Below are 23,891 nucleotides of genomic sequence, written 5' to 3' on the forward strand. Positions count from 1 at the left end.
TAGTCTTTTCTCCCTCCTCTGAGGTTGGGAATGTTGAGCTGAAAGCTCCAAACCTCTAATAACATGGTTGGTTCCCCTAGCAACCAGCAACCCCCCACCTTAGGTGCTTTCCAAAATCATCTCATTAATACAATCTCAGGTGTGGTTGAAAGGGGTTTGTTAGTGGGGCGCCTGGGTGGCTTGGTCGGTTAAGCGTCCGACTTCGGCTCAGGTCATGATCTTACGGTCTGTGAATTCGAGCCCCGCGTCGGGCTCTGTGCTGACAGCTCAGAGCCTGGAGCCTGTTTCAGATTCTGTGTCTCCCTCTCTCTCTGCCCCTCCCCTGTTCATGTTCTGTCTCTCTCTGTCCCAAAAATAAATAAACGTTAAAAAAAAATTTATTTTAAAAAGGGGTTTGTTAATGAATAACAAAAGCCACTCTTTTCACATTTATGCTCCAGAAATTACAATGGTCTTAGGAATTCTGTGCCAGAGGCTGGGGATGAAGACAAATATATATTTCTTATGTCAAAATATCACAGGTACTAAGGTACCCATTCTGCCATCCTCTCTTTGGAGGAATCTCCATTGTTGTCCCAGCCCATAGGGAAAGGTAAAGACTGACATGGCTGTGGTCATCTGCTTGAGAAACTTCTGGAAAGTTAGCAAATGATGCAAGAGTGAATAAAGCTGGCTTTGATTTAAACTAGTTAAACATTAATTGTAGCAATAGCAATCTATCAAAGTTGAAAAGTGCTTCACTTTGATCCACCTCTGTAGATCGTGATTTAGCATCCAAGAAGGGGGCAATCATAAAGTGTATTCTGTTCCTCTTTCCTCCTATGACATTATACCTAGCAGTTTTAAATGAAAGGCTGAACCTTAGGATCTCCTCACCAGCTCCATTCTAAGACTCGCTCTCCAGCTTCACGTGGAACCCAGAAATTCCATTCTAAGCCATTCTGTCTTGTTCAACATAATCACCCTTTGATGGGTTTTTTGTTTGTTTGTTTCCTACTCATATCATGGTCCTTTCCTTAATTTTTCACCTTTAGGAGATGGAGTTGATTGGCAAAGACAAGAGAAAGAAAAGAACCAAGACAGACAAGTCCAAGGCACCCCAAGGGGAGAGAGAAGGAAAGGTCCACAGGAAAGCAGAGGCTTCTGTTGGTAAGGGAGTGTGTTCTTGAGGAATGACCCAGGAAAAGACACCTAATGGGAGCTGAGAGGTGTCACAGAGAATCATCATGAATCTAATGAGACAAACTACCTAATTTTGAGTCTTTTTTTTTTTAATATATGAAATTTATTGTCAAATTGGTTTCCATACAACACCCAGTGCTCATCCCAAAAGATGCCTTCTTCAATGCCCATCACCTACCCTCTCCTCCCTCCCACCCCCCATCAACCCTCAGTTTGTTCTCAGTTTTTAAGAGTCTCTTATGCTTTGGCTCTCCTGTCTTTTTGACTACCTTGGCCAAGACAGTATTGCAGACTTACTTCATGTGAGTATCTTAGGAGATAGAGAAGAGGAGAGAGGAAACCAGGGTTACCCAGAGACCTGTGATCAAGAGAGGAAATAACAATAGCACCTATTTACTGAATACCCACTGTACTAAGAGTGCTGCATATATGACATTATGAAATCCTTAAAACATCTCCATAAAGTAAGTGCTATTATTATATCATGTAGTGGTTGAGGCTTGACAGAGATTGAGTGGCTTGCATAACACCAAACAGGTCAAACAGTAAAGTGGTGGATCCAAATACATGCTCTTGCCATGGTCTGTATGAACGAATAACTGTACCATAATTTGAGAATTGGGCAGTGAAAGCATTGGGAAGGGGAAGGATAAAACAAGCTCTGAATTATTACCCCAGTTACCATTTTTCTTCTTGGTTCCCTGTGTTGCACCTTACTAGAAATTTATATTCCCATGCTTCTGAAAACTTTCTTTAGCCTAAAATTTACACCTGTTCTTTCCTGGCCACATGATTCAGAAGACAAATCAAAGGTTGTCAGAAAGGATGACACTGGATCATCTCCTAGGCTCAATCTATTTTTGAGATTTACTTTTTAAAGTCTTGCTGACTTTACATAGTTGTAGCCCATAACTTGGTTTGCATTGGCAGGACTGGGAAAAAGAAATACTTGCAGTCCCCAGAGGTGAATTGAGGAAGAGTTCTTAGAGTATGGAAGGCTTAAGCTTTGCCAGGTTACAAAGCTACAACCTCAAGCCAGACTCTTGAGACAGGACTTTCCATCTGTATCTGTAGTTTTTCCTCTGGAGAGTCTTGCCTCTACCATAGGTCAGGGTGAAACAACTTTTTTAGTAACAAGACTATTGAATTACAGTTGATCCACATAGGATAAGGCAGTTTCTCAAAGGGTGGTCTGTGCACTACCCTTCTCAAAACACTTGGAGAGCTTGTGAAAATGCAGGTTCCTACAGAGTCCGACTCTAGGAGTGGGGCTTAGTAATCTGCACCCCAGGTAATTCCATTGCACACTAAAGTCTAAAAGCTACTGAAAAGGATACAGAGATCACATTTACTTAGCTACACTTCTGTCTCCCCAATTATTCTCCTCCAGGAAAGTCAAAGGAATCAAAGACTGAAAAGAAATCAGGGCTAATTCCCAAAGAAAGGAATCCAAGAACCAAAAGGAAAAGGATACGGAAGGAAAGGAATCTGGAAATAGCAGCAGAACTGAGTGGGCCTGATATCATTAACTCTAAGGAAATAGAAGACACTTCAGATAGAGGTTTCTCTCCTTCCAGTTCTCTTGTAGAGGACCCTTGGCTTTCCGCCAAGTATGATGCTCCTGAGAGCCAAGTGTCTATAGATGGAAGATCATCACCCATGCAGACTATACCTGTCACTAGAAACACGGAATCTAAAGAAGAAAGAAGCTATGATGACCCTTCCAAGGTGAGGTCCAATATTCTCAGCTTGGCCAGAGAGATTTCTGTTCTCACTCGTACAACTGCAGATGTGGGAAAAACAGCCCCAAATCATATTGCAGTTGTTGAAACAGCAGTACTACATAATGGTTTTATTTGTTCTACTTTGATACCTTCTGACACTTTAAGAAGCCAGAGCTGATCCAAGACACAATTTGTCAAAGCCCCTCTGAAATGATGCATTCTGTGAGGCCCCCAAACTGCCACAGCATATACTCATCCCTTAAAGAGCAGGAAGTTGGCACAGGCCTCACAGTCACAGGGAAAGGTGGGTTCGGGCCATCAGAGCCAAGTACACACATATCCCTGACTTGGCCTGGAACTAAATCTTTGCCTGCCTCCCAAAGGCTATGGAAATTTCTCCTTTCCTGATTTGCTTTTCTGTGGCACACAGCTGTGCCACAGGCAGTTTATACACACGTGTCTGTCTTTACAAGGTGCTTTGGCATATAAAAGTAATTTTGTCCCAGGAGCCTTGATTCTAATGTCAGGTATTTAAGAGAAAAACTGAGTCAGTGTAAGGAATATTACCCTTGAAAATCCCTGCAATGAATCAAAAATAATACCATACAGATACATCTCTCAATAAGACCAACCCAACCAATTTTTCCTCTGCTCTTGGGATAAATCACAGTTTTTCCCACTGAGATGAAGGTGCCAAACTGCATTTAGAGGTCTTGTTGTAGGGGGGAAGAGAGTATCTTTAGACACTACTATTATACCCACAGCTAAACCACTATGGTTGAACTCACATAAGTTACATGTGTGTATGGTACAACTCTGCTGAATCTCATTTAATCTTTACAGCCACACTTGTGAGCCAGATGTAGTTATCCCCATTTCAGAGACCTAGAAACTGAGGCTTGGAGATAAGGGACCATTTCCAGAAGCCACACAACCATAAAATGATAGAGCCAAGACTTAAACCCAGGTCCTTTGGCTCTAAAATCAGCGTTCTTGTCAGTCTTAAATCATTATATTTTTCTTTATTTTATAATCCATGGTCTTCCAAAAAGGATTTCAGAAAGATCTTGACTTTATAGTTCCCAATATTCCCAGCTGCCTAGACTATGGAATTCTGCTCTACACCACAGATGAGAATTTTAAGCTGTGGGTAGAACATTCCTGAGCCTGCCAGAGAATCAAAATTTCTTAGCTTTATCGTTAATCCATAGTACTGTTCTGCCTCTGCACAGGCTAAAAAGCCAGGAAGTTTCACCCCAAGTTGGATACACCGAGCTCCCATAGAAGAGTTGCATTCAAAATTGCCCTTGTGGCTTCTGACTGTGGCGGGGACGATAGGGAGAAAAAGAAAGCTAAAACACTCTTCACATAAACCAAGGGAACCTTTCACTGAGAAAGTGGGTTTGCATGGGATTAAATGTAAGTCTAACACATTTATATCTAAAACCGTCCCTGGTAAGATAGCCTTTATCTAGAACCTGTGGGTCCCAGGCCTGGCTTCACTAGGATCACCTGAGAAGCTTTTTTTTTTTTATTTTTTTTTTTTTAACGTTTATTTATTTTTGAGACAGAGAGAGACAGAGCATGAACAGGGGAGGGGCAGAGAGAGAGGGAGACACAGAATCTGAAACAGGCTCCAGGCTCTGAGCGGTCAGCACAGAGCCTGACGCGGGGATTGAACCCACCGACCTTGAGATCATGACCTGAGCAGAAGTCTGACGCCCAACCGACCGAGCCACCCAGGCGCCCCACTGAGAAGCTTTTTAAAACTAAGGCCTCCCACCTAGATATTCCCATTGAATTGGTGGGTGGGGCCTTGGCCTCAAGTAATTTTTAAAAGCTCCTTACGTGTCTATAAAGTGCAGCTAGCGTTGAAAACTCCAGACATACGATGTGTCAGACATTATTTTGGCACTTTCACTAATTCAATTAATCCCAGTAACAGCCCCAAGAAGAAGACAATGTCAGGGAAATTAAGTTGTGACCTCCAAATCCTGAAGCAAGTAAGAAACTTGGACCCAGGCCAGTCAGACCCCAGAGCCCAAGCCAGAGGCTGCGGTCTGTGGGGAAAGCACTCAATGACTCCATCTCTGATGAGAGACAACGTACCCGGTGGGGTGGAGGAGGGCTCACCCTTGAGACACGCTCTCCCTTTCACTAAAGAGCACTCTGGTTCCACAGACCCTCCTCGCCAAGAGAGAGCAAGAAGCTTCCAGGGACAGGCTGCGAGCAGAGAGGGCTGAGATGAGACGCCTGGAGGTGGAGAGGAAGAGAAGGGAGCAGGAAGAGCAGAGGCAGCTCTTGCAGGAGCAGCTGGAGAGGGCAGAGAAGATAAAGGAGGAGCTGGAGCTGGAGCAACGTGCCCGTGCGGAGGAGATCCGGTGGGTGGAGCAGCGGGAGGCTGTGGCCACCCCAGGAGGCAGCAGGAAGAGGCCGGGGTTAACCTCCACCAGGGACAGAGTTGGTTCTGAGGCTAATGCCCGGTAGTAAAACAGCACATCTCATTTTCCTCTGTCGTCAGTTATCCTAGGAACAACCTGGCCCAAAGATCAGGTGTGGTGTCCTGACCATTAGAGTCTTCCTGGGAGGGCTTGGTGACGCAGCCCAGCAAACGTTTGTTGAGCCCCTACGACTGTCTGCATTGCGCTAGATTCTCTCAGAGGCATTGACTCATCTAATTTAATATTCTTCTGTGAGACTGGAGTTTCAAGATTCATCTTGTAAGAATGGAAAATGAAGCTCTGGGAACTTAAGTCCCCTACCCCCAGAGCACAGGGCTGTCTGGTGAAACTTCAGGCTTCTGGTTCCGGGCTGGTTGTGCTCTTGCTTCTGCTCTTTACTCAGGCTTCCTTTAGAAACCCCACTGTCCTCTGAATGCGATGCTCCGTGTGGCCTGTAGCTGCAGGGCCTCCACCAGGGGCACTGCCTGCCAGCTAGTCTCGCAAGGTTGCCCCCGTGCTTTCCGCCATTTCCCTGACCATCTTGTGGGTTTTCTCAGGCTGAGGAAACAGAGACTCGAAGAAGAACGGCAGCGGCAGGAGGAGGAGGAGAGGAAGCAGCAGCTTCAGTTGCAAGTGGCCCAGGAGAGACTCCGGCAGCAACAGGACAAGTTCCGGAGGAAACTGCAAGAACTGCAGAGAAAAAAGCAGCAGGAGGAAGCCGAGAGGGCTGGTGAGGGACGTTCTGGAGGAATCTGCATCTCCTGTCTATCTGGGGCAGAAGTATTTTTATCCCACTGTGGGTGTTCACTTGAATCTCCCCAGAGTTATTCCTATCTAGGCCTAGTGTGTGAAGCACTCTAAATGTATAAGCTATTTTTTTTTCAAAGTGATTAATATGTGTGACTGCAGTGAGTTGAGCTAGAAGATCAAACTAAGACAGACTCACTTGTGGAAATGACTCTTGGGTCCCGCTCCCAATTCAGTCATCTCCCAAACTGGGATTCTGCCCCTCCCATTGCCCTTTCAGCATTGCTCAGGAGGTGCCTAAATTGGAGACGTAGCCCTGCCCCTTGCTTCTTTCCCTAGCAGATAGAAACAAAACATCCGGATAGCTTCAGGGCAGGCTTTCAGGTGCTTAAATGTAGAATCTCTACTGCCTCACTTTTGAGGAAGTGGAAGGAATGCCAGTAGAGGACACTCTTTATAGGCTGGTCTGTCCAGCTGAGTAAGCACCCGGATTCTCCAGACCCCGATCTGACGCCCCTCTCCAATGATCTGCATACCACCTGTGAGCACCCCAGGCTCTGGAAAATTCTCCCCTAAGGTTTTGTACTAATTGCACAGTGTAGGTGCTTGACACTTAAGGACTCTTAAATTTATAATTTAACCCCAATATGATCCCCACAGAGGATCTGGCAGCCTGCTGGCAGGTAGGCAGCACAATCTCACGGGGAGTCCCTGGGAATCAGTGAGAGAACTGTTTTCTCCAGTAATGAGACCCCTGATGAGCCTACCCCCTTTTCTATTCTGCAGAGGCTGAGAAGCAAAGGCAGAGGGAATTGGAAATACAGTTAGCAGAAGAACAAAAACGCCTGATGGAAATGGCTGAAGAAGAACGGCTAGAGTACCAGCGGAGGAAACAGGAAGCAGAAGAGAAGGCTCAGCAGGAAGCAGAGGAGAGAAGGCAAAGGGAAGAGGAAGCAGCAAGGCTGGCCCTGGAGGAAGCTATGAAACAGGTGCAGGAACAAGCCAGGTAGGGGCTATTTGGGCAACAGTTGCCATAAGGGGATTGTTTCAAGGTCTTGATTCCCTGGTGCTAGTACTACACTTGCACTGCCTTTGGACAAGTGAAGTTCTCCCACTTTCCATAAGCATGTTTTGGAAGAGCTAAAAAACAAAAGGCTCTTTTGCTGCAAATGTCACAGAATTGCTTCATGGCTTATATAACTTGTATTGAAGCTGAGAGTTTAGATTTCATCTGTCTCAGCCCTCTGGTTTACAGATGAGAAAACTGAGTCCCGAAGAAGGGAAGGATCTTGATCAAGGCCCAATAGTGTTAGAGGCAGTACCAGGACCATATCTTAGACCCCTGATTCTGAACCACTGTCCTTGGTATTTTTTGGTTACCTATTGTAACCACTGGGAATTCAGGAGTGAGCAAGACAGATGTCTCTTCTCCCATGGCATTTATATTCTAGTGCTGGGGCAGGGAGACAAATAAATAAAAATAAAGATTTTTTTTAGCCAGTAACAGATGCTATACAGAAAACATTTTAAACATGTGATAGGATTGCAGGAGGCTTAGGTTAGATTGGTCAGCCAGGGCAAAACTTCTCAGAAAAAGTGGATATAAGGTGAGACCTGAATGACAAGGAGTTAGCCACATAAACATCGGGAAGAAAAATATTCTACAGGCAAACAGTAAGCGCAAAGGTTCAAAGGAAGGAGACTGGCATGTTGGAAGAATAAAAGAAAGTCAGTATGGCTGGAATGAAGTGAACAAGGCACAAAGAATACTTTCAGATGAGGTCATATTAGTAAGCTAAGACCAGATCTCATGAGAGCCTTGTTAGGAGAAATAGCACAGAATTAGTTAGTTCTCAAAGGCCAATGACATTTTCCCCCTTTTCTCTAAAAATAGTAATGATCATTTCATCATCTTTGATAATAGAATTTCTTGAGAAATGTGGTTTCAACTTTTTTTTAAGAAAGAACTTTTTTGTTTACTTTTTTAAAATATTAGAGAGACGGCATGTGTACAAGGGGGGTTAGGGGCAGAGAGAGAGGGAGAGAGAGAATCCCAAGCAGGCTCTGCACTGTCAGCACAGAGCCCAACACATGGCTTGATCTCATGAGCTGTGAAATCATGACCTGAGCTGAAATCAAGAAGTGGACGTTTAACCAACTGAGCCACCCAGGTGCCCCTCAACTGACTTTTTAAAATTTTTTTTTAACGTTTTATTAATTTTTGGGACAGAGAGAGACAGAGCATGAACGGGGGAGGGGCAGAGAGAGAGGGAGACACAGAATCAGAAGCAGGCTCCAGGCTCTGAGCCATCAGCCCAGAGCCCGACGCGGGGCTTGAACTCACTGACCGCGAGATCATGACCTGAGCTGAATTCAGACGCCCAACTGACTGAGCCACCCAGGCGCCCCTCAACTGACTCTTTAAAAACTAGGTCTTCTATAGTTGCTTTCTCTTGTATTTCTACTCCTTAGTGAAAGCAACAAATAGACATCCCCCTTTAGAACTATCAAAATTGAAGGGCAAAGAAGCACAACACAGAAAACCATGTGAGTCCAATCTTGACTGTAAACAGTTTACTCCCTGGAATGTATTTTCTACAACTTAAGCTGAATGTAAACTCTTTAAGGGACCAAAAAGAGAAGGCAGCCAGAACAATTCTATTTTGAGGTTTTCCACCTAACCTGAGTTGTTCCTCTCCTGGACTTTACTCAGATGTTTTTTTGTTGTTTTCCAGCTGTTGTGTGAACTACAAAACAGATCGTTAGAGAAGTCTTGATTCAATTTCAAAATTATGTATTCCATGTATCACAGCAGCAGGACTGGGTTCTTAAGTATTGAGACCAAAAGCAAGCGAAACAATGTTGTAAGGCTAGTCCAAGTAGCTGAAAGCAGGAAACCTAGTGACTAAAGTGGTGTGTGAGGGGTAGAGTCTCACTCCACCAAGGGTTAGAACTTGATCCCAGCTGGCTTTACTTCATCTTCACTTCTGTGACTTTGGCCCAGGTACTTTTAACTTCTCTGGTCTGTTTCATCTCTAAAGCAAGGGAGTTCCTTCCAACAAGACAAGTTTAAGAACTTTGAGTTTGCCCTTTCCTTTAACTTTCCCAGAAGGTTCATGAAACTCTAAACCTCATGTGTAAAGTTACTAAATGAATAGAGTATAATCTTCCACTAAAATGAAAGATCAGTAGTCTGATGGTTGCTCAAATCAAAAGTTTTTCTACTGGCTTATAGGGACTATTTCTAAGATGTTTAATCATACTGGGATTGTGGGTGGGTTGTCTCCCTAGGCAAAAAGCTGCTTTGAAGAAACATCTTCAGTTCCACCAAGAACTCTCTAAGGAAGCCAGTGGCCTACAGTGGACACAGAACATTTCCAGATCATGGGTGTTCTCTTACTTCCAATTCCTACAAATACCCAAACCTTAAGGCTAGAAGAAACTTAAAAGTAAGTTGGGAGGTGGTGACAGAAAAAGAGAAACTTCTGTAATGAAGTTGCATTTCATTTGGTTCACCTCAACCCACACCTAGCTTCACTCTAGGACCTCCATTCCCACCACCCTTCCCCACCACACATAATTAAAGTCTTCACTCACCTAAATCCATTATGTTCTGTAGAACCCCATAAATCCAGAAACTTTAGTGCCTAAAACTGCCCAATAATTTCATTTGTTTGAATTTCAGCAAATTCAGTTTAATTTCAGTTAGTAAGACACTAACATCATCTTAGGATAGTCAAAGTATTTGATTTCACAATGTGTCTGAAAGAGTTGATAAAATGGAAATTCCATAATGCAAATAATTCTGAATAGGTTAAGGAGTTAATTCATATATACATACTCTTTATAAGGCAAAATCACATCTATTTCAGGCTAAACATCTAAAATATGCTGCCTGTTGAAAACAAGGTAAGCACTTGATAAATGTTCATCATTTGAGTAAAATTAGCTGTTTTGTGAGGGTATTCTCACTTCCTCAAAGTATAGATTCTAGAGCTGCACTGGTTTGTAAGTAGCCACATGTAACTATTTCAATGTTAAAACACTCAATTTTCCATTCACAATAGCCACATTTCAAGTGCTCAATAGCCACATGTAGCTACTGGCTACCTTACTGGACAGTACAGATGTAGAACATTTCCATCATCATAGAAAGTTCTACGGGACAGCACCATTCTAGACTCTTGATAATTAACAAATCTTGAGGGTCTGTTTCTGTGCCTTTAAGATCCAACCACTCACATAATTTCCCCATTTTTAAAATCATATTGACACTATTAAGGAATAGACTTAATTTTTAACATCTCTTTAAATATCAATAAGTAGTAAGTATCTGTCATAGAATTATCATCAAAAGGTATGAAAGATCATTACAAGATCTATAAAAGGATGTTAGAGCAAGCAGTATCTGAACCAGAATTTTCCCACAATTTCCTTTGGCTCTACTCTGTATCTGTCTGCAACTGAAAAAGTATTTACAGATGATTCCCTCAAATTTCTCACCAATGCTTGTAAAATATTTACTCACTATAGGAACTGTATTTCTACAATCCTGATGTCAAGCTTAATTTCAAGTCTGTATTGCTGACTTGCTGTATTGCTTTATGTAAAAAATAAATTAAATGGCCAAAACACTATCAATCATAGTAATTTTAAGTATGTCACAAAATTTCTCAAAATTGTCCATCCTACTTGCACATTCATTCATTCATTCGAGTCATTCAGTAATACTTAAGCAGATGAGAAAGGAGCATGTCAAATAATACAAGAACAGAAGAAAGAACACTCAAGGAAAACATCCTTGTGGGGGAAATTCCCATTACTGACTTTATTTTCTACCTTCTTTTACAAATTGAGGATGTTGCAGTCAAGCACCAGGTAGAGCAGCTACACTAAATGTTATTCAAAGTCCCTTCCAAATCTGATATTCTATTAAACTGTCGCTATGAAAGTCCTATTTTATCAGCACTACTACACCAGATAAGCACATATCAGTAAGTTAACCATAGGAGAATGCAATGCATTTTAGAAGAATCTGATAAACTAAAAATAAGATTATTTCCCCAGTACCTAAGCTCCACCACCTAAATGCTGAGAACCTTCAGAGATGCAAACAAAATTAAGACACCAAACTATATACTTACACATTCTGGATAGCTCAAATAGCCTTATCAAGTTTGTTACTCAGGGCTGACAGAAATATGCAATTCAATGAGGATTTTCCAGAAATGGGCCTAATTCCTAGTCACTATTTAAATGCCAGGTGACAGTCTAAAGGCTCTATTTTACCTAGACTATATACGTATAACACAAGTAATTTTTCAGCTAGGGTCAGACTTAGGAATTTTAAGGCAAGCCAACTATTTCTCAACAGGTGACTTGAGTAGGGTTATATAAGCTGTAACAATTTTTATAAAATGTACTAGAGACAGGTTTCACCTGCTCTTCTAAAGTACTCAGATGACTATTCTATCTAGGATAACATGAAATTAAATTATGTGTATGCATACATATACTAAATTCTGTGATTCATTAGAGTTAAAAGGTTATGCTCTCTAATAGGAACTAATTTGGTACTTTAGTTTTACAGAGATTAAATATTTAAGATATAAAGAAATAAAAGGAAAATATAAACAAAGTATACCAAACTTTAACTAAGCAGAGAACATTTTGTAAATTGTTAAAGGAAAAACTTAAAATTATCAATATAAATCAATTAATAATTTTTGGCATGCCCATTTATTCAATATGATTGGGTAACTAGATCATATATATGCACCATACAAGAATACCAAGTTTTTAAAAAAAACAGAACACTGAGTATTTAAGAAGGTAGTGTGGCCTTAATTAAATCCTTGATTCAAAGGCACTTCAGTAACTTTCAGTGCTTCAAAGTCATGATCATCATCACTGTACAGTACTGAAAAATTTATTTGTACCACGTACAAACAATAATTTCCAGTATTATGCAAAAAAGACCTTATGTTTTAAGCATTTTCTTTTTTCTTTCTATACAATTAAAAATAAAATGAACATTAGTACGGTTTTTACAAATATTTTGTTTATTTTAATGAAGCTGGTACAGACAATGTCCATTTAAAACCCATATCCCAGGCCAAAAAGTACAAATAAAATCAAAAAGAGCAGTGTTCTGTTGAATACACTTCTGCATGAATAACTTTATTAACTGCTAATGAAAATTAGAACTTTTCTGGGATCTTCTGACAAGACTTTTCTTTTATCTTAAAATGCTTTCTCTTCAGTGAAGCCATCTTTGGAGTTAGTCATTACTCTCACGATCTCTGTCATCTCGACTCCAGCCTGCTATTTCTCTTCTTTTGGTCCAGACCCTCAAATTTTAAAAGAAGCTTCAAGTTAAGGAAAAGTCATTTTTCCACAGTTCAGTTCTCTGAAAAACTTCCATCTCCCACTGAAAGTCATAGTCCAGGAGTGAAGCAATCACATACTAGAACTTCAGGGCCAAATGGAAAGTCATTATGAACACTCGCATTGGTCGATCTTATTTATCACAAGCCTGAAAATGCACAGTCCTGGAAAAGGTGGTGGCCTCTCTGTGCACACATGTAATTTTTTTAAAAAGGAGAGGGTGATATGAAGGGGGCTGAGGTTTGATCACCAAAAACCAGCACAATGAAAACAAGTGATAATGAATAATGGGCACTAGAATTCAAATTACCAGATGTTTTAAAGAGATGGGGTGCCAGTTTTCATTTTCGTTTTGAACACCACATTACAAAAGAACTATTTTTAAAAATAAAAAAGGATTGAGGGTAAAGAAAAAAAATAAAAAGAATATCTAAATCGTTGAATGACCCCCTGTTTGTTCCTGATAAACTTCAATCACATCTTCTTCCTCCATTCCCAGCTGTAAAAGAGGGGGAAAAATATGTTAGAATACAAAAGCACTATTTTTTAACTGGCGGCAATTATGTGGCCACTGTTTTACTGTTTTAAAGTGCAAAAAAATGCTGAAGTGATCCACAGTTACCCTGTTCTAAGATTAAGAATCTGGGTTTCCTTTATTATTTTTTTTAATGTTTATTCATTTTTGAGAGAGAGAGAGAGAGAGAAGGTGGGGGAGGGACAGAGAGAGGAGAGGGGGAGACACAGAATCCGAAGCAGGCTCCAGGCTCTGAGCTGTCAGCACAGAGCCTGACACGGAGCTTGAACCCACAAACCATGAGATCATTACCTAAGCTGAAGTCAAAAGCTTAACCAACTGAGCCACCCAGGCACCCCAAATCTGGGTTTCCTTTAATATAAAGAACATAGAGGTATATCTGTCCTCCTGATTCTGTCTATGAAGTCATTCATCTGACCCAGCTGAGCCAAATTCACCTCCTAATTTACTTAGCATATAAAGTGTGTTTTTTAAAAGTACCTCAAAAAGAGCTTCAAATCTAATGAAACATGTATTTAAGTTTAAGCAACAGTTTGATAGTGTGTATTTTCTAAAACATCATTTTTTACTTCTAGATGTAATTACCTTATAGAATCTCTTTCATTTATTTCAAAAAAACCTGATCTCACTTTGAAATATATGTGGTTTTAGTTAGAAAAATACTACGTAAAGATTCATTTCTAAGTAGTTTGCTTTGTCATCTACAATTCCTTCTGGCATATAACTATTAGTTTTTGGTAGTGACCACTCTCAATATAGAAACGTTATCCATACATCTACTGTTACTTGATAACTCCAATTTTATACGCTAGATTTGTCAGCCTAGCCCTTCTCAATTCTTAAAGAAAAAAAGGGGAATCCTTCAAAATGCCTTTTACAGAACACTAATAAGCAAAGTAGAGGCAATTATTGTGTGGTTGGTTGTTTGTTTTTAATGTGTTTATAAGCACTGAAATATTCTGGAATTTTTTCATAAAGACATTAACATGGTTGCCTCTGAGAAATGGGAATGTAGAGATATTCAGAGATATTCAGAGTGGTAATTACTTCCCACTTTATATACTTCGGTATTTTGTTTTATTACTTTTAACTATGATTATTCTTTATTTTAAAAAAGAGTACATAAAGGGGCATGGTGTCATATAGAAACCTAAGTATGACCCTCAGTGAGGGTAAAGGACCATGAATCTGTTGATTCTGTTGTGCCATCAGGGTTCAGAAGCACTGTAACAGGCACACTGAAAACAAAAACTAGCCATTGTTTCCACTAAACTACAGTGGATCACAAAAGCAAATGAAAAATAAAGGAAAGTCTAAGATCAGTGAGAAAAGTTATAGGTGACATTTTTGGTGCAGAATTACAAAATATGAAAAGATACTCTAAGAAATCTAAAAATAAAACAGACATGGGGGCACCTGAATGGTTCAGTCGGTTGAGTGTCCAACTTGATTTCGGCTCAGGTCATGATCTCACAGTTCCTCCATTCAAGCCCTGCAAAGGGCTCTGTGCTGAGAGCAAAACATGCTTGTGATTCTCTCTGCCCCTCCCCCACTCTCTTTCTCTCTCAAAATAAATAAACTTAAAAAAAAACTAGACATGGATTTAGGACTTTTTAAGTGATTCAGGCTGGCTCTAGTGTTATGGATATCTTGGTTGTGGTCTATTTATGAATGTTAAAATAATTATTAAAGATGCTGGGGCGCCTGGGTGGTTCAGCTGGGTAAGCCTCTGACTTCAGCTCAGGTCATGATCTTGCAGTTTATGGGTTCAAGCCCTGCGTCAGGCTCTGTGCTGACAGCTCAGACCCTGTAGCCTGCTTCGGATTGTCTCCCTCTCCCTCTACCCGTCCCCTGTTCACTGTCTCTCTCTCAAAAATAAATAAACACTAAAAAAAAAGATGCTATTAAAACAATTTTATTTATTATTTAAAGATTTTTTAAAGTAATCTCCACACCCAAAGTGGGGCTCGAACCACAACCCCCAAGATCAAGAGTTGCATGCTCCACTGACTGAGCCAGTCAAGTGCCCCAAACTAAATTTTAATTGCACATATAGCCCGATAAATAACAGCAAGGAATAAAATGCCAAACATTACAAGATGCCTTTAAGTCAGGAAGGTAGCAAATATCCTTCATCTATGGAAAATAGGAAGCAATCAGCTTCAAGAAGTTAGGGGATTACTCCCTAAATACCTATTGTCTCACTCTGCCCCATTATGCTTCTGAAAAGATAATCTCATAATAATAGCGAGGAATGAGTCACTAAAATGTAGTAAATATCTACTGTGTTGAAGAGATTATGTCAAATTAGGACAGGGAAAATACAAGATGAGTATTTTATATCTTATTGTGCCAGACATTAAGAAAGTACTCAAGGGGCACCTGGCTGGTTCAGTCGGTGGAGCATGAGACTCAATCGCAGGATTGTGAATTCAAGCCCCACATTAGGTGCAGAAATTACTTTAAAAAGAAAATCTTAAAAAAAAAAAAAAAGAAAGAAAAAGGAAGAAAGAAGGTACTCAATAAAGTAGGTAGATATTAAACCAGGAAAAAGTTTGATGACAAAGAGGATATTCATGTAGTTTCAAAGTATGTCCCCACAAATTACAACGGGAAAAGTAACAACTACATTGTAAAGAAAAAACAAAACAGTTAAACTGAGTGATAAAAAAAAAACATTATCAATAAGGGACTTCATGTATTCCAAATGCTATACCCTAAGAAAGACACATCACCATTTACGTAGTATTCCAGCCCAAAATACATAACTTAAATCTTAGTCATAAGGAAACCAGTCCAAATTGAGGGACTTTCTAGAAAATAACTGGTTTGTATCTTTTTAACAATGTAAACGTCATGAAAGACAAAGAAAGATTGAGGAACTGTTCCAAATTAAAGATGATTCAAGAGACACCTAAATAAAATATCTTGATACTGAACTGGATCCTGTGATAGAGGAGAAAATTTGTTATAGAAGACATAATTGGGACAAATGACAAAATTAGGTTGTAAAGTATTCTAACAGTTGTAAGTGTCCTGAATTTGATTAAGAGTACTGTGGTTATGTAAAGGAGTATACTTGTTCTTAAGAACTACACACTAAAATATTAAGTAGTAAATGACCATGGTGTATGCAACCTAACTCCCACATGGTTCTGGTAATAAATACACACACATATACATGGGCGAGAGAAATAATTAAGTAAAGGTAGAAAATGTTAAAAATAAGCCAATCTAGGTGGAAGCAAGTATAATTTTTAGTACTATTCTTGCAAGTTCTCTGTAAGATGAAAATCATTTCAAAATAATAACTTGAAAAAAGATGGAGACATGTTAAAAAGAATACAGACACCAACTTGAAGGGGCCCACAATGGCTGCTATCTAAAGAATATTCTCAGAGTTTCAATATCTCCCCACAAATTACTTACTAATTAAAAAGGAAAATGGTAGGGGTGCCTATGTGGCTCAGTTGGTTGGGTGTCTGACTCTTGATTTCGGCTCAAGTCATGATCCCAGGGTTGTGGGATTGAGCCCCACACCGGGCTCTGCACTGAGCGTGGGGCCTGCTTAAGATTCTTTCTCCCTCTTCCCCTCTTCCCTGCTCATACTCTCTCAAGAAAAACTTAAATTTAAAAAATACAAAAAATAAGATAAGAAGGAAAGTGGTAACTTTACAATGAACAAATCTGGCAGTTACCACCTTAACTAAAGTTGACCAAAGTTAATGTTACCGTAACAGGACAAATGGACATCACCTACCTCCTGATGTGATTGATACACTCAGAAGTACATAATAGCTTCACTCTGTGCTGCTCCTACCAAAAATGCAAAACTGCATCTAATCATGAAGAAACATCAGACAAACCAAAATTGAAGGACATTCTAAAACATGGCCTGAACTCTAAAAAATGTCTGTCTGAGGGGCATCTGGGTGGCTCAGTCGGTTAAGCATCCAACTTCGGCTCAGGTCAGGATCTCACAGTTTGTGAGTTTGAGCCCCTTGTCAGGTTGTGCTGACAGCTCAGAGCCTGGAGCATGCTCCAGATTCTGTGTTTCCCTCTCTCTCTCTGCCCCTCCCCCACTCACACTCTCACTGTCTCTCGAAAATAAACATTAAAAAAAAATTAATAAAAAATGTCCATCTGATGAAAAAGAGGGTAATAACTAGTTAGAATATACTAATCCCCTAATAAGGGATCCTAGGTCAAGTTTTTTTAAAAAGGCTATAAAGGACCTCACTGGGATAAATGGCAAAATCTGACTATTCTGATTGCATACTTGATAACAGTATTGTATCAATGTCAAATCTCCCATATTTGATCATTTAACTGTGGCTCTTAGGAGGGAACACTAAAATATTCAGGAGTAAAGGGTCATGATATCTACAAAATTAATCTCAAATAATCCATCAATGATAATATGTAATATAGAGAAACTGATCAAGCAAATGCATCACAGTATTAATAATTGATGAATCTAATGAGAAGGTTATACGGGAGAATATTATACTAGTCTTATAACAATTCCAAGTTTGAAATATTTTCAAAATAAAAAACTAATAGGGGCATCTAGGTGGCTCAGTCAGTTCAGCGTCAAACTCTTGATTTCAGCTCAGGTCATTATCTCAGGGCCATGGGATCAAGCCCCATGTCAAGCTCCGTGATGAGCATGGAACCTGGTTGAGACTCTCTCTCCCTCTCTTCTCCTCTCTCTCCCCCTCCCTCTACTCCACTCACACTCTAAAATTTAAAAAAAAAAAAAAATTAGTAATAACCATATATTGTTCCCACTATCAGAAATATCAGAAATGTTATTTTGTATTTGGAGGGGGAAATCTGTATAAATGTAAATAGATGTTGGGAATGAAAGCTGGTGCAGCCACTCTGGAAAGCAGTATGGAGGTTCATCAAAAAACTAAAAATAGAACTACCCTATGACCCAGCAATTGCACTACTAGGCATTTATCCACGGGATACAGGTGTGGTGTTTCGAAGGGACACATGCACCCCCATGTTTATAGCAGCACTATGGACAATAGCCAAAGTATGGAAAGAGCCCAAATGGCCACTGATGGATGAATGGACAAAGAAGAAGTGGTATACATATACAATGGAGTATTACTCAGCCATCAAAAAGAATGAAATCTTGCCATTTGCAACTACATGGATGGAACTGGAGGGTATTATGCTAAGTGAAATTAGAGAAAGACAAAAATCATATGACTTCACTCATATGAGGACTTTAGGAGACAAAACAGATGAACAGAAGGGAAGGGAAATAAAAATAATATAAAAACAGGGAGGGGGACAAAACATAAGAAACTCATAAATATGGAGAACAAACTGAGGGTTACTGGAGGGGTTTGTGGGAGGGGGGATGGGCTAAATGGGTAAGGGGCATTAAGGAAACTACTCCTGAAATCATTGTTGCACTATATACTAATTTGGATGTAAATTTAAAAAAATAAAAAATTAAATTAAAAAAAATAATAAATAAATAAATGGATGTGCACATTCACAATCTCTCTCATACTTTATTATTTTCAGATGCTTCTAAGGGAAGGGGGGTATATAAAAAAGAAAAGAGACCATACAATGAAACAAACGAATACACAGAAGCATTAAAAACATAAATCAAGATGACAGAGCCAAATATATTAATATACACTAAGCTTTTGTATTAAGTTCTCAAAATGGGCCAAAGATCAAAGATCAAACTTGAACCATTAAGGTCACCAGCACCATGAAAGTGTACCAGAAATCTACCGAATTTGAGGAACACCTATTCCTCTTCAAAACAATGTACACGCCTTATGATGATTTCAGTACTCAATTCCCACTTGCCACCTCTTTTTTTTCTAAACATTTTTTTTTTTAATTTATCTATTTTGAGAGAGAGAGCATGCAAGCATGGGGTGGGGGGGGTGGGGGGGTGGTGAGGAGACAGACTCCCAAGCAGGTTCTACACTGTCAGTGCAGAGTTCGATGTGAGGCTCCAACTCACAAACCATTAGATCATGACCTGAGCTGATCAAGAGTTGGACGCTTTTAGCTGACTGGGCCACCCAGGCACCCCTCACCTCTTTTTTTTTTTTTTTTTTTTTTTTTTTTAAGATTTTGTTTTTAAGTAATCTCTATACCCAATGTAGAGCTCGAATCTTGCATGCTGTACTGACTAAGCCACCCAGGCGCCCCTCCACCTCTCTTTTTATTGGCAATTTTTAAGGCAATATATGGGAAGTTCAACCCAAAAGACTATCTTTCTCTCTGACAAATCATATACCACTTAAATCAGAAAATATTCAAGAAAGGATAGTTTAATACCAGTGAACCAATGATTCAATGCAGAATTTAACATTTTGGGGGAACACCTGGGTGACTCAGTCAATTGAGCATCTGACTCTTCATCTCAGCTCAGGTCTTGATATCAGGGTTTTGAGTTCAAGACTCACACGGCTCCACACTGGGTGTGGAGCCTGCTTAAAAAAAAAAAGGAAAGAATTTAACATTTTTTTCACCCAAAGAAGAAATTATACTCACTTCTTTTGGAGTGTGATTATCAGCAATTCTCTGACCTTCAAAGAGAAACCTGAGTGAATTCATTGGAACTCCCTAAAAAGGTAAAAACAAAAAAACAAAAACAAAAACAAAACCATATATATATATATATATATATACACACACACAACACACACACAAATCTTAAAAGAGATAGTAGGAACTTTGATGCACAAAAAGCAAACATGAGAGCTTCAACAGAATACACTGAACGTAAAGCATATCTATCCTATCATAATTACCATTTATTGAGTACCACCTATTTGCTGGGCCCTCCCTATACCAAGTATTTCACATACATAATCATGTTCATCACAACAATCCTGGAAGGTAGGTATTATCACCTTATATTCACTTTATAGGTAGGGAATCTAAGGCATGGTAAGGTCATACAGGCCAGATACCAATTTAAGGCCCATCTGTTCTTAAACCTGTGCTCTTAACCACTATTCTATAGTTTCCTCTAAAACCTGTATGCTAACATAAAAGATAAAATCAGAAATTGGATAAGCACTCTCACTAGTTTCCACCTATACAATCAAAATTAGTTTTAAGCAGATTAAATCACATATATATGGTAAAGCACAGTAGCTAGCCAAGTAAGCTACAGTAAACCTGTGATGACACAGACAGCACTATAACTATCAACTATTCAACAAAAAGAGCTAAAAGCAAAGAAATGACTCATTTAAAGAAAAACTGCTTCACTAGTAAGTATAAATCAAGAATCATTTCTTTAGTCTAAAAATAGAAAAATTAAAACTATCTTCCAAGCAGTATATACATAAATATATGAGACCCTGCAAACTTATCCTTCATTTGATTTTAAATTCTTTCTAGGCTTATATAAAATAATAAACATAACTGACAAGGGCAAAACATTCTTTGTTTTAATTACAGAATCTTTTAAAAAACATTATCTTGTGCTGAAGTCAAAAAGAAACCAGTCTATAACATCAAAATTGAAAAATGACTCAATAATTACTTTATATACTTTTCAATCTCTATTGCATGTTACATACTTCAGAAAAATTAAGTTTCCTGTTCCTTGTATATCAGTAAATACAAGAAAAAATTATCAAGCCTCTTTGCACGAAGCATAAAAACTTTTCTGAAGACTGTAAAGTATACTCTGAAGCATAAATAGGAAAGTTAAACCCCCAAACCCACCATCTTCAATCTTGGATCAAAGTTTAGCTTTCACTTTAGCACTGTGATTTACCTCTTTACTTTGCATTGTTCTTCCTCAGTAACCAACTCCATCATCTATAGATGGGGTGAAAAGACTAGCTGTTGTGAGGATTAAAAGGCAATGTCTTTAAGGACCAAGCATAGTGCACTTAACATATGTTCTTTCCCCTGTGAACATCTCCATTTTAGCTCCCAACAATATTATTAAAATGTGAACTAGCTGAGCACCAATTAATCAGATTTTAGTGAGTTTAACCACTAACATCAAAAACAAAGAAATATTTGTTTTACTCACCCTAACACCTAAGTGATCTCTTTTCTTCTGGCAAAATGATTTTTATGTTGGTTACAAATTTGAACTATAAAAAGCAAGGTTTCTAAACATAAAACCTATAATACCTAAGTTAATATCATGTAATATAATTATTAAAATCTTGGTTGTCTCCTATAAATACTAATTACAATTACATTTTCTATATTATTGATAATAATGATTAACATTCATTGGGCATTTTTAAGCATGTTAACAGCTTTATGTAGGTTATCTTCATGAGATAGGTACTACTATAATGTTCCCATTCTACTGAGGGAGAAACAAGGCACATAACTTGTCTAAGATCCCACAGTCAGACAGTAGTAGAGCCTGAATTTGAATCCAGGCAGGTTAAAGAATTATTGATTTAATAATCGAGCTCATGAAGGCCAGGATCTGAGAATTTATATTAATAAATAAGCCTTCTTTATGATTTAAAAACATTTTTTAATGTTTATTTATTTTTTGAGATAGAGCATGAGCAGGGGAAGAGAGACGAGACACAGAATCTAAAGCAGGTTCCAAGCTCTGAGTTGTGAGCACAGAGCCCAACACAGGGCTCAAACTCACGAACCATGAGATCATGATCTGAGCTGATGTTGGACGCTTAACCAACTGAGCCACCCAGGTGCCCCTGATTTTTTTACAGGAGAGAAAATTCCTTCATGTTGAAAATACATAATGTAATTAGCAGTAACCTGTAGTACTATATATAAAGATAATAAACTAATAATACTAGTACTTACATTTAACATATGGCTACCTTGGTTAAAAACAAGGAAATTTCATAGTGATCACCAAAAATTACTTGCCTTTACTGTTACATACACTGGTAAGCCATTAAAATAGAAATATTCATATAGCTATTTTTACAACTCCGAATCACTTTTCAAAACAGTTCCACAAACCTTATGAATTTAAATTCTGAAATGGGCCACAATGGGGAAAAAGGCAATTAAGGTATAGTTTTTTCCTTCGGCTGCTAATGGTGAAAATAATAAAAGATCATTTTTCTTTTAACAACCTTTCTTACAAGAAAAATTAATGACATATAAAACATTGTATCTTATATCATTACATACAAACCTGTCTTTGACAGTATGATTCTTTGAGTTTCTTGAGATGTGTTGTCATTTTCACTTTGAAGTGAATCTCACTGCTATCCTAAGGAGATGAAAGAACAATAATTATCCCTTTGTGTAAACTATTTGCTTTGCTTGAAAAAAATTATTTAATTATACATATAGTACAAATAGAAACATAAACCCTGTCACTTTCCCACCGAAATACTCTTTTTAAAATACATGAATATATATGTATATACACGTGTGTATATATATGTATATACATACACATATATATATGTGTGTATATATATATACATATATATATATATATATGTATATATATATACATACATACATATTCTTTTTAACATTCCTAACAGGGTTTATTAGAATACTCTAAGCATCCTCAAAGTTACTTAATGTCCATTTCAAAAGAAATTTACAGTCTATCCTGGATGTTAAAATTAGCAGTATAAATAAAAACATGTATATCAAAGAATGTATTCCTTCATAGTTACATGTCTATTCTATTTTCAAAATAAAGAGAAGTTAAACACCCAAACATCAAACACCAAACATCACAAACACCCAAAAGCAACTCAAAACAAAAAGTACCCCCCCAACAACTGAAGCACTGTTGAAGGTGGTCAAACCTATAAGAGAAGCATATACCATAAAATAACAGACAAGAAATTCATTTCTGTCACAAAGTCACCCGAGAGTCTGGTTTCTCTCACGTAAGTAACATGAATAAGAACCTGAGTGAGTCAAAGTAATTTATGGCACCAGGTTCTTTTCTTCTACCCAGACTGCCAAACAAACCATCAGGCAACCATCCAAAAAAAAAAAACAAAACAAAACAAAAAACAAACAAACAAAAAAACCCAATACTGGGGGGTGCTTAGGTGGCTCAGTTGTTGAGCATCTGATTCATCATTTAGGCTCAGGTCATGATCTCAGGGTCATGGATTTCGCTTAGCGTAATACCCTCCAGTTCCACCCATGTAGTTGCAAATGGCAAGATTTCATTCTTTTTGATTGCAGAGTAATACTCCATTGTGTATATATGCCCTTCTTTATCCATTCATCCTCGATGGGCATTTGGGCTCTTGCCATACTTAGGCTATTGTCGATAGCACTGCTATGAACATTGGGGTGCATGTGCCCCTTCAAAACAGCACACCTGTATCCCTTGGATAAATACCTAGTAGTGCAATTGCAGGGTCGTAGAGTAGTTCTATTTTTAATTTTTTGAGGAACCTCCATACTGTTTTTCAGAGTGGCTACACCAGTTTGCATTCCCATAAATCAATAATTCTTAAAAGTGTAATTCATGGCATAGAACATATAGATCAATGTTAGAATAAACTGACAGCCCAAAAATAAAGCTACATATATCTATAGTCAAATGATTTTTTGCAAGGATGCCAACCAACTCAATGGGAAAACGATCGACTTTTCAAACAGTAGTTTGGGACAAATGGATAGCCACATGCAAAAAAAAAAAAAAAAAAAAAAAAGTTAGAATCTACCTCAAACTAACACAAAAAGTACTCGAAATCATCAAAAACTTAATGTTAAGAACTAAAACCATAAAAATTTTAGAAAAATCTACAGGTATAAATCTCTGTGACCCTGGATTAGGCAACAGTTTCTTAGATACAACTCCAAAATCACAGCAAGAAAAGAAAAAATAAATTCAATTAATCAAAATTAAAAACTGTTGGGGCGCTTGGGTGGCTCAGT

At 38.6% G+C, this 23,891-nt stretch overlaps 2 protein-coding genes across 2 annotated transcripts in view; one reads left to right on the forward strand and one right to left on the reverse strand.

The window, feature by feature from the left end:
- Window positions 1–12,443, forward strand: part of KIAA2012 (KIAA2012 ortholog) — a 110,084-nt gene extending 97,641 nt beyond the window's left edge. The window contains exons 18-25 of the mRNA XM_042949753.1: window positions 1,035–1,149; window positions 2,573–2,910; window positions 5,088–5,287; window positions 5,905–6,077; window positions 6,881–7,100; window positions 9,386–9,543; window positions 9,967–10,003; window positions 12,358–12,443. Coding sequence (XP_042805687.1) covers window positions 1,035–1,149; window positions 2,573–2,910; window positions 5,088–5,287; window positions 5,905–6,077; window positions 6,881–7,100; window positions 9,386–9,524 — 1,185 coding nt within the window. The 3' untranslated portion in view covers window positions 9,525–9,543; window positions 9,967–10,003; window positions 12,358–12,443. The remainder of the gene's footprint in view (window positions 1–1,034; window positions 1,150–2,572; window positions 2,911–5,087; window positions 5,288–5,904; window positions 6,078–6,880; window positions 7,101–9,385; window positions 9,544–9,966; window positions 10,004–12,357) is intronic.
- The window catches only part of SUMO1 (small ubiquitin like modifier 1), a 28,460-nt gene continuing 16,694 nt past the window's right edge, over window positions 12,126–23,891 (reverse strand). Inside the window, exons 3-5 of the mRNA XM_042949752.1 lie at window positions 22,165–22,242; window positions 19,557–19,628; window positions 12,126–12,980 (exon numbers count right to left, since the gene is read on the reverse strand). Of these exons, the coding sequence (XP_042805686.1) occupies window positions 12,912–12,980; window positions 19,557–19,628; window positions 22,165–22,242 (219 nt within the window). The 3' untranslated portion in view covers window positions 12,126–12,911. The remainder of the gene's footprint in view (window positions 12,981–19,556; window positions 19,629–22,164; window positions 22,243–23,891) is intronic.

Source organism: Panthera leo, chromosome C1 (assembly GCF_018350215.1).
Source record: "Panthera leo isolate Ple1 chromosome C1, P.leo_Ple1_pat1.1, whole genome shotgun sequence".
NCBI lineage: Eukaryota > Metazoa > Chordata > Mammalia > Carnivora > Felidae > Panthera > Panthera leo.